The sequence below is a fragment of the Lytechinus variegatus genome, chromosome 3 (genome assembly GCF_018143015.1).
Source record: "Lytechinus variegatus isolate NC3 chromosome 3, Lvar_3.0, whole genome shotgun sequence".
NCBI classification, from domain to species: domain Eukaryota; kingdom Metazoa; phylum Echinodermata; class Echinoidea; order Temnopleuroida; family Toxopneustidae; genus Lytechinus; species Lytechinus variegatus.
Window position 1 is genome coordinate 26,370,618 of NC_054742.1, and position 12,532 is coordinate 26,383,149.

The window sequence follows — 12,532 nt, forward strand, 5'->3', positions numbered from 1 at the left end:
ATCGAAACGTATACTGTCTTAGCAATGCAAAAAAAATGAATAGGTAAGTGGGGTTAAACTGTCTCTTATTAAAAACAACTTTAACATACGAATTAATGTTTCGAATATTTTTATAGATATCTATATATAATGTATCGTATTGGCTCTATTAATCTTATTGATGCAATATCAATTGTTAATCAATTAGATGAATATCAAAGATAGCTTATCATTAACAAACAAAAATCAGGCGTGGTATAGTGGAATATCAAACATCCGTCAATCAATATTGAATTCCAACACAAGGGGTATAGCAGAAATACATTTATTAATATCCCGAAATGAAATGGCATTGGTCTAATATGTCTGGTTTTAATTCATTACTATTTTGATCTTGAATTTCTATCTGGATTATCTATCTCTGTAGCAGTAATCTACAAACTGGCGGTATTTCTGTCTCTCTATTTTTTTCTTCATCAAATGGATTTCACCAATTACTTCGTTAATAGACAGACGCCCAATAAAATGAGCGAAAATGATAGGATAAATGGTTACAACTAAGAGAATATTAAATGTATTTCAAGAGGATGCACACCTATGAAGCAGTATTGCTCCAATGTGTGTGGCAATACAACAGTCTATTTGATTTATATTTATAATCGCATCTCAGAAATTGATACAAATGGTAAGATAGAAATAGAGAAAGAGAGGTGAGAGGAGAGATAAGCAACGAGAGAGAGGGTACCCCTAAATGAGTTCTTTTCGAGGTCAATTAAGAGGTTTTCTGATTTATTTATTTCTTTCGTCGAATTAATTTTTAACGCTGTTGCTTCCCCTTTCATTGTAAGTGGATTCCTGCATGAGTTTGGCAACCGTCATCTCTTCCCTGGTCCTTATTTAATCTAGCCGATCGCTCAAGAAATTAGAGTCACATTCCACCAGTCGAATCGCAAATAAGCACTTTTAATCAAATCCACATATATCATGTCAGTGTTGACTCCTTTAATCGAATTGTAGATGCAATGTTTACTGAATCAACCCAGCCAGAGATATTCAACTAGCGTTGGTATGTCAGGGAAAAAAAACCTTTCCACCATCAGTTCACCCATCCCCTCTCGCCTCCCTCTACCCCCCCCCCCTCCCTCCCTCTCTCTCTCTCCCTTTCTTTCTCTTTTCATTCTCTTTCTCTCTTTCTTTCTCTATCTATCCATATGTATATTTATCTTAAATTCTTGATATTTTTTTCTATCATCTTATTCTCCTTCTTTCTTCCTGTGGTATCTCATTGTGCCATACCTTTCTCTTCTCTTATGATTCATCCACCTGTCTCCCTTTTATAAACTATTTTCCTTCTATCTCAAATAACCAAGTGTTCATTCATTTATTTTTAAAATTTTAAAAACACTTTATTCAGCCTTTTGTTTCAATCGCAACCACACCGATGTACGAAAGTAAAATCTCATATTTTAATAAACTAAAGCAAATCAATACATATAAATAAATTTTGAGCAGTCCTGGAGTCTGTTATATCTTACATGGAAAAGCATTATTAATAGGAACTCCAAATAAATCTCTAGTATTGAAATCGCATTTTGAAAAGAAAAAAAGTGTTCTGATTTCTTTCAATTCGAATCATTTTATGATATCTAACCATCGCGGTTAATTTAACTTTATTTCTAAGACTGAATACATATCCTTTGTTGGATTTTAATTTTGTTAAGCTGGTAGATATTGGAGATCAATATTTGGTTTATAAACCATACCGAACAGAGGCGCTGCGATATTTCCACGATATTGTTCCCTTCATATTTTTTAGTAATTAATGTTTATTTTATCTATGAAAAAGAAATCCATGATCAAATAAATGCCTTGGAATTATTTCATAACCAAGGATAAGAATCGATGTAAGAGTATGGGGTTGGAGGTTTGCTCCCAATATATGAAGTATGAAGACTCAAAATAACATTCTTTCACAGTCGATAAAGATATTCTTCACAGTCTATGATCTTCATTTTATATCTTATATCTAAAAATGATTTCCTACATTGGTTGGTAAGCAATAATGAAGTAAGGTTATACCTAATTATAATTCAAACTAATTAGCTATATCATGATTATTGTTTTTCTGTTGATTTGCATAATCTATCGTCCTTTGCTAAATTGCCTTCATCGCGGATCAATAGGCAATCATAAAATCGCTTTGATATCGGATGGTGGTATTGAACTTACCACGTAGAGCTATTGGCCCGTATTCTGAAGTCGGGTTTAACTTAAAATCAGGTTTAAAGTTGTGGTTTAAGTATGGGAAGCCAATTGTTACATAAATCACTAACGGTAGAGAAATCATATTTCAGCTCATTTGGCTCTCAAATCATTCATAATTGTCTAAAAAGTATATATAGAATATTGTCTTCACCATCGATGAATCAGGAAAGAGCACAGTAAACATAAGAAACGTACAACTTAAGAAAAAAATTGATACTTTTGGCTTCCCATACTTAAACCACAACTTTAAACCTGAGTTTAAGTTAAACCTGACTTCAGAATACGGGCCATTGTGTTCTGAATGGCAACTCAATTGGAATAGGGTATTGATAACTGAATACATAATAAACCCATCGGTTTCTTTCATATTAAAAAAACAACTTGAATGTTGTAGCGATTTTTCTTCGATTGTTATTGTCAGTGCCAGTGAATATCGATAGACCTTTGGGCCATTTAAAATCATCTCAGATGACAATAATCTGTCTATTCTAGTGGTGAACTTTGCCGTCAATGGTGCATGATATCATTATTGATAAAATGAAAGCGATGGACAATAGATCAAATGACCCCTTGTGCAAATATTGACCATTGGCGAGAATTTGTATTAACAGTTTATTAATGATCGAGTACTTTCAAAAAGGTTCCTGGCGCACTTTTTTTCCTGATGGTTTTATGATACACAAGATGCGTGTGGTATTACTTATATTGTTGAAATGTCTGCAAAAATAACCTTTTCTAACATCATCGTTGGCTGTTTATTAGATTCCACCCTGCAATGGAAATATTGATCCAAATTGAACTTGTGGGTAAAGCTTTGGAAGGCATGAAAATCTAAAATTGGATAAACGCCGAGGTTTTGTATGGATGGTAATGAAATATTCGGCATATTTTTTCGAAGTTTCATTCAATTGTTTCATATTGTTTCTGTGGCAGTTATCTATTCAGTAAAAATGCAAAATATAGCCCCTTGACCTAACTGACTCGCAAATCCCAACAAACTCAATTTTATTTTTTTTTAAGAAAAGAGATGATCATTACTGATAAAGAAATATACATATCATCATAAAATTCATCCCGTGCAACAATCGTGACTCATTATGTTATTGACCACGATCTTGTCTTCATGATGATATTATTTTGAGCGTAGTTATTTATTTAAGGATGTTTCAAAAAATTTGCATTGAATCAATCGCAAGGTTTCCCGTTAATCATGATTAATTACAAAAGTCAAAATCAGTGTTAATTTCCTTCTTGCGATGGAAATTAAATACATCGGCTTGCTGGATAAAAGAAGGAGTTAAAAAGTATAGCGCTAATTATGGCAATTTTGTTTATCTATCATTTGTAATCAATTTCAAATAAGTTTATCAATAAAACACACGAAACGTATTGAATATAGAAAAATATAGAAGAATAGATATTATGCGTAACCTCAATATAAGATTTGAGCACTTCTTTTACTTCTAATACAGATATTTCATAATGGAAGGTATGTACACTCATTTTACATCTTATACAGATATTGTACCTAATCTCATGAAGATATGGACACTTCATCTTGCTATCTTGCATCATGCTATTCTTCATCACAATATGAGGTATTAGCAATCCTTTTGCAAATTATATAAGCACCCTATTCTCATCTTTGACAGATATCATACTTCATCTCAATATGAGATATGAATACTCTTTTTATATCTTATACAGATGTGATAATTATTGAACACTAATTTTACATCTTATTCAGATATCCTATTATACTTTAATATGAGATATAAATACTTCTTTGACAATCTTATACAGAAATGATAATTCATCTCTATGTGAGATATTAATACTACTTTTACATCTTATACAGATATCGTATTATTATGGAAGATATGAACACTCCTTTGAAAATCTTATACAGATATCGTAATTCATCTCAATATGAGATATGAATACTCCTTTTTACATGTTACACAAATATCATAATTATGGAAGATAATGAACACTCCTTTTACATTTATACAAATATGAGATATGAATACTCTTGAAAATCTTATACAGATGAGATTTGAATACTCTTGACAATCTTATACAGATATCATATTTCATCTCAATATGAGATATGAATACTCCTTTTACATCTCATACAGATATCAAAATTATGGAAGATATTATCACTCCTTCTACATCTTATACAGATATCATAATTATGGAAGATATGAACACTCCTTTTACATCTTATACAGATATCATAATTATGGAAGGTATGAACACTCCTTTTACATCTTATACAGATATCATAATTATGGAAGGTATGAACACTCCTTTTACATCTTTTATATATATATATCATAATTGTGGAAGATATGAGTATACTCCGTTTACATCTTATACAGATATTATAATTATGGAAGATATGAACACTCCTTTTACATCTTATACAGATATCCTATTCCATCTCAATATGAGATATAAACACTCTGTTTACATCTTATACATATATCCTATTCCATCTCAATATGAGGTATGAACACTCCTTTTGCATCTTATACAGATATCATAATTATGGAATATATGAACACTCCTTTTACATCTCATACAGATATCATAGTTATGGAAAATATTAACACTCCTTTTACATCCTATACAAATATCCTATTTCATCTTTATATGAGATATAAATACTTCTTTTACATCTTATACAGATATAATAATTATGGAAGGTATGAACAGTCCTTTTACATCTTATACAGATATCATAATTATGGAAGATATGAACACTCCTTTTACATCTTATACAGATATCATAATTATGGAAGGTATGAACACTCCTTTTACATCTTATACAGATATCATAATTATGGAAGATATGAACACTCCTTTTACATCTTATATATATATATATCATAATTGTGGAAGATATGAATACTCCGTTTACATCTTATACAGATATTATAATTATGGAAGATATGAACACTCCTTTTCATCTTATACAGATATCCTATTCCATCTCAATATGAGATATAAACACTCTGTTTACATCTTATACATATATCCTATTCCATCTCAATATGAGGTATGAACACTCCTTTTGCATCTTATACAGATATCATAATTATGGAATATATGAACACTCCTTTTACATCTCATACAGATATCATAGTTATGGAAAATATTAACACTCCTTTTACATCCTATACAAATATCCTATTTCATCTTTATATGAAATATAAATACTTCTTTTACATCTTATACAGATATAATTATGGAAGGTATGAACAGTCCTTTTAAATCTTATACAGATATCATAATTATGGAAGATATGAAAACTCCTTTTACATTTTATAAAGATATCATAATTATGGAAGCTATGAACACTCCTTTTACATCTTATACAGATATCATAATTATGGAAGATATGAACACTCCTTTTACATTTTATAAAGATATCATAATTATGGAAGATATGAACACTCCTTTTACATGTTATACAGATATCATAATTATGGAAGATATGAACACTCCTTTTACATCTTATACAGATATCATAATTATGGAATATATTAACACTCCTTTTACATCTTATATAGATATCATAATTATGGAAGATATGAAAACTCCTTTTACATCTTATACAGATATCATAATTATGGAAGATATGAACACTCCTTTTACATCTTATACAGATATCATAATTATGGAATATATTAACACTCCTTTTACATCTTATATAGATATCATGATTGTGGAAGATATGAATACTCCTTTTACATCTTATACAGATATGATAATTATGGAAGTTATGAACACTCCTTTTACATCTTACACAGATATCCAATTTCATATCAATATGAGATATGAATACTCCTTTTACATATTATAAAGTATTTTATCTGACTAATACATTCACCATGGAAACGTGTCAATATGAGTCAAGTTAGAAGCTGCATATCCTAACAACAGTCTTACAAGGATTGCATATGTTCTTAAATAGCGATTACTTTTCATCTTTAATGCATGCATGCCAGCGATATATTCTATATACTTTCTCTATTGAATCGGATATAATACGGCTAAAAGGAATATGCATCTAAGATATCATCAAACTAAATGACATTTCAAAGAAGGATGAAGCGAAGCATGAAATGTAAAGAGCACATTACATTAGTTTCATGTTAGTTCAGTTGAATGGAAACTCATTTTCCATAGTATATATTATGTAACCCCTAAATAGAATATTGTGTGATCACTGTAAAAATGTTGGGTAAAATTTTAACCAGTATGAAGGTAATTATGTGTCCAACCAATTTGGGGCAGTATTTTACCCAATGCAGGAAGCATATTGTCCATTAAGGCTAGTAAAGGATAAATATCAATTTTTATTCTTTTCTTTTGGGTATTTTACCCAATGCAGGATTAAAAAATGAATAAGTAGCGATTTCTTTTCAAATTTTTCATCACACTGGATAAATAAAAATTCCTAAATTACCATCATGGAGCATTTTTACCCAATATCTTTAAACGGTAATGATAATCTCTTATCTACATGTACATATCAACTTCAATAACGTAAATGTGTTTTAGGGAGATCTCTTGAATCAGTGACGAAAAGACAATTTGTTCATTCAAGATTTTAATGATATTTTTTCCACACAGTTTATTGATTTATATTGATAGATCGTTTGATTGATGAATTCATTGAAGAATGGAGTGGTTATTATTGATTGATTCATTCATTCATCCATTCATCGATATTCATTGTTACAAAATGATCATTTAATCTGAAGCTTACATGATCAATGTACTAATGTCACATTGATTGTGTAATAATGCTGAGACTGAAAACAAAAATTATCTTATAAGTTATTCCCTCATCCCTTTCCTAGCTCAATTCTATATCATACGATACTGCAAAGTTGTTACCCGAAATCAAAAATATATTCCAGTACCTAAGATCGGGCTCCTATAAACATTTGATTAAGTCCACTTAAATCATCTTATCATTTTTTTCTCATTTACTGAAGAGCAATGAGTTCTGTTTTAGCCAGAAGCCACAAGCTTCGAAGTTTATGACTGAGTAGAATATAGATGTAGAAAGAAAGAAAAAGAGAGATTTAGGAATGAGAAGAGCAATAGGGCGGTATGTATGAGAGAAAGAAAATACATATTGAAAGGAAATATGAAAAGAGCAAGAAAGAGAGAGAGAAAAAAAGAATGAGACAATCAGACAGACTAAAATATCAAGTATGTGGACATGCAAACAAAAGAGACAGACGTTAATGTAAAACATGACATGCAGAGCTAGAGAACTCCCTGTATAGACACAATGAGAGAAAGATGTGGAACCTAACAACAATTCTCCCTCAAAGAACAAAATGTTTGTAAATAAAAATAAACTAAAGGCGGAGTTTTTCTTTGTAGTGAACATTAAACTATATTGATGCCGCTAAAAATGTAAGACTTTTATGTTGAAGTAATTTCGCCACAGTGACATTCTATTTTATCTAAATTTTAGTGGAAATTTCTTTGTGTTCGGGTTGAATGCCCTTTCATATTTTTTTAGAAAGCCATGCCACTGCCAACAATATTCTGGCAAAGAAATAATTGCGCGGGACATGCACAAGTTGTTTTTCTGTCGAAAATGGATAGGGATGAATATTTTGTGATTGAATGGTGCTGAGTTACAGACTCTGTAAAAACGATCAGAGCAAACCGAAAAAATATATAATTGCTGTTGTCTTCATTTATCTCATGGCGGGAAACATTTAGTTCATTTTACATGTTATATGGTACGGGAATATCGCCACAGAAATTATTTACTAGACTCCTTTTTTCAGGCATCTTATTTCAATTTGTATTACCTCATTATGATGTATACTTTGTATCAGGTTGATGAACAGAGGAATGCTAAATTGAACTACATAGAAATAAAGTGTGAAATGTGATCATAAAACGAATAAGTCTTTTAAAATGTGCTGCGAGTTTCGATGAAGAATTCAAATATAAGTCAAATACCATCTGGTTACAGAAATCCGAAACTATATTTATGAGACAGTCATAAATAGAAAAGGGTGTACAAGACATCACATTTCACTTCTTAATACTTCTCAGAAAACAATTATAACCATGGTGGTGTTTCATAAAGCTGTTGGTAAAGTTACGCACAACTTTACGAACGACTGGAACCTGTACTTAAGGCCACCGCACATGCACCTTACGACTGTTCGCGATCCGATTTTAGAACAAATCGCATTTTGCTCATTTTCTGAAAATGTGAATGGAACATATAATTTTATTTGAGGTTAAAATTAATTGAAAGAATACTAATATAACCATTTTGAAAGATCGCAAGCCTTTATTTTGGAGTAAAGGCAAAATTAGTTTCACATCGTAGCCAATCGTACTACTGCTATGACGTCATTACGACTAGATATTAAAATTGTTTTTATTCTAAGAAGGATGATTGCAGAGTCACAGATTTGAACATAGGTAATCGTACGATGATTTAGAACATTATACAGTAAGATATTCCAAGTCTCAATATTAACATCACGTGCTACTACATTTTATTCTGAAATCGGGTCGCAGACCAATCGTAAGGTGTGCGGTCGCCTTTAGGTGCTAAATCAGTTACATAGGGATATCATGTAAAACAAGAAATTGTCACCAGTCGTGCGTAAAGTCATTTGTAAAATGGGCCCCAGCTCATATTTATCGTAGAAATAGGTTATATTAGATTGCAAGGGTATCCCAATTTTAAATGATGTCGTAAGTAAAGGAGGAAGTAAGGTTACTTCTCGACATGTACCTTGTGAATAGAGCTCTGAGTTCTACTAGAAATACAGTCCTCAGAATAAACTATTAACCAAAAGCAATTACAATAAATTGTGATAACTTTGATATACTTGTAAACGAGAACACTTCAAATGTAGACGGTATATGGGAGAGAATGTTGCGATTCTTTCTTGGGACTTGTATGCACAAATCTATTATTTGATATCATTTGTAATGATGAGGATTGATTATGGATCGTCAAGATTTAGATGTTGAAACAAATATAATACTTGATTATATCAACATTTTTTTCATTTTTCTTTGTTTTGCAGCTCGTGGTTGTGGTCAGTGCCTGAATTTTAACTCTGCCTTCGTCCTTGTCCTCATGTTGCGAAAGACTATCACTACTTTACGGACGACGAAAGCCGCTGAGATCCTACCAACAGACCAGAATATCATATTCCACAAAATGGTTGGAATCTTCATCGCATTGCTTTCTGGGATACATACCCTGGGACACATAGGCAATGCATGTAAGTATATCATAGGCACTTGATGATAATTGCGATGGATAGAAACCAAACTTGATAACATTTCCTCCTAACAAAGACGATGCATAAAGTACTTTTCAATCAAGTTGACCGTTGATTATGCCATGGCCATACTCGGATTGCTTGTTTAAGTGGCGTTGGGGAAAAATAAGTAAAAAAAGTGAAGGAGTGAATCGACCAAGTTAATGACAAAAGTTTTTCTTAAAACGAAACATATGGATTTGGTGCATATATCAGGAGGACTTTTCTAGAAATTCACATCAATTTTTTTATGATCTTACGGCTATAGCCCCCCCCCCCCTCCGCTTCCCCTCTACCTGCGTCGCCGATTTAAATTATCTTTTATTGGTGGTTCAATGTCAATGTTATTGTGATACTGACCTATCCTTTTATTAGTTTACGTCATTAGTCATCAGTATTTTTGCTGAAGTTCGTAATATTTTTGTATTAACTGAGTGCAATCTACATTAAACATAAGGGGAAGACGAGAAAACAAGATGAACAAGCGGAGACCACACGAAAATGACCGTATAATATTCCTCCTCTATTTTTGATTAGCTGTACCCCATTTCGCCGTTCCAGTTTACCCTTTCTTAATGGCAGTATACACCCATTGCACAGGCCTATACATGAAGAAAAAAATAATTTAGTCCAAATTGTCTTTCTCAGTATCCCACATCCTGAATTATGAGTAATGTTGATTTAGATCCTATACTATCTCATCCTACATCCCACTGGTTTTATAAAACACTCACAACTGTCCATCAAGATCAGTCTTGTGTCAATTTATTTGGACTATATCATCGAAACGCACAATCAGATGCTGATTGCGATGGTACAGGTGATAATAACCGTGAAGGCGATGAAAGTGATAATGGTTAAGATGATGATAATGTGAGTGACGACGAAGATTATGATCATGATATTGTTGCTGCTACAACTTCTGATGATGATGGTGGTGGCGTTGGTGGTGGGGGTGATGATGATGATGATGATGATAGTGATGACGATGATGAATATGATGAAGATTGTGTTGTTGATGAAGATGATGATGCTAAAGATGATGATGATTATGGTGTTGGTGGTGGTGGTGATGGTGTTGGTGGTGGTGGTGGTGGTGATGGTGTTGGTGTTGGTGGTGATGGTGTTGTTAGTTGTGGTGGTGGTGGTGGTGGTGATGATGCTGGTGATGGTGCCGATTGTGAAGTTAATAAATAGATTGACGAGTTTAGCCTCATGGTGACGATGACCATAATAATTAAATATGATTTCCCTAATATTTAACAATTTCCAGATTTCTTTCTAGATCCATCGAACGTTTCATGATGTACAGTGATGTAAACGTCACAATATATTTTGTCTTAAAACGAATATCCATAGGATAATGCTCACGATCAAACTGTGTCGTCGTTCACGGCATAACAAGAAGCTATGAACAAACACTGGACTTGAATGTAATTTAGCAATTAGTGTGGGCAGTCGAATAATTGTCACATGGTTATTCAAACTCCCAAGGCACTTATTTTCTAATTCGGAATTTCACATTAAGGATGAAAATTCTGGAGAACAAGGATCAAGACGGCACGCCGCTCACTCACCTAATTGCGGCATATTTTGAGCGATGGCGTACATGGTAATGAACTGGACTTCATCGAGAGGGGTTGGTGAGCGCAGCGTGTAAGTTAATATATGCGATAGCTGTTCTTTATTCCTTTTCTCGGAGATGAGAAATCGTTTTTTTTTTTTTAATAGTCTCGTACTCACATATCAAACCATCTACTGACAAATGCGAAGGGTGATTCCTATTTTCACAAAGAGATCCATGATCTTCTGATGAATTTATAATCACTTCGCTCTTAGGTCCATGGCTCATCCGTCTCCTCGACATCCAGTATCCCCTTTAAACCCCCTTCTCCCCCAATCTCTGTCTGTTTCTCCTCTCTCTGTCCGTCTCTGTTTCTTAGTTTTGTCATTCTCTTTAATTGCCTTTGCAGCCATGTACCTCATGTGGATGTACCGTGGCCGAGTGGTCTAAGGCGCTACGTAAACACTTTAGTCCGGGGTTCGATTCCCGGCCACGGCATCTTGGGGAAGGCATATTATGCTCTGTTCTTTTATCATACATGAAATGCTTTAAGCTTTGTTTGTGTAAACGTATGTACTTGTAATATATATATATATATATATATATTCAGAATTATACTGCTTTTCGTAACTACATCTCGTATGCAGTTAGCATCATCAAAAATGAACGCAACCAATTTGCCAAACCATTCTTTTATTTTATTATTGGCTATTAGCATTGAATTTCATTGAAAATAGTACTGTATTTCACTTTATTGCATCTGTATATCCCTGGATTATAGGTTAGAGGGTTAATGTTAGTCTGATGACGTGTCCCTGAAATGTCACTTCTAACCCCCAGTGTGGGCGAAATCAGTTACCTGATGAACCTGTTCCATTTTCACAAAACTAACATTGCTTTCTTTTGTGGCAATAGCAAGAAATAAAGGATGCCATATTTTTAATATCGCAATCGCTAAGAAATACATCTCACATGCCACTTGGCAAACGAGCCGTGTACATTCTAAACAATACCATGTCACTTCAGCAATCAGAAGTTCGTGTTATTAGTGCGTGGGAGGTAAACCCATTTTATTCTTCTCAACTTGCTAATTTTCTCCAGTTTCTCCTTCATTTGCTTTCACTTGCTCACGGCTACGCGAGAAACCTTTTAAAAATACTACGGCTATAGCTGCTTTTCCTTGGGCTTTTAGAACCATTCTTGCAGATTCCATATTCACAACAAGGAGAATGCCAATGAAGACCTTCACGTGAAACGAAGTTTTAAGAAAATTATCTCTTAATTTGTGGTATGAAAAAAAAACTTAAAGCCTGAATCATACCGTTTACATATCAGCTCCTGTATACGGAATTATCAAACCACTGACAATATATACATATACTCTGTATAC

The 12,532-nt window shown here is 32.9% G+C and overlaps 1 protein-coding gene across 2 annotated transcripts in view; it reads left to right on the forward strand.

The window, feature by feature from the left end:
- The window catches only part of LOC121410634 (NADPH oxidase 5-like), a 74,858-nt gene that overhangs the window by 36,329 nt on the left and 25,997 nt on the right, over positions 1-12,532 (forward strand). For both annotated transcript variants that reach the window (XM_041602852.1, XM_041602851.1), the window contains one exon: positions 9,339-9,539. In XM_041602852.1, the coding sequence (XP_041458786.1) occupies positions 9,339-9,539 (201 nt within the window). The remainder of the gene's footprint in view (positions 1-9,338; positions 9,540-12,532) is intronic.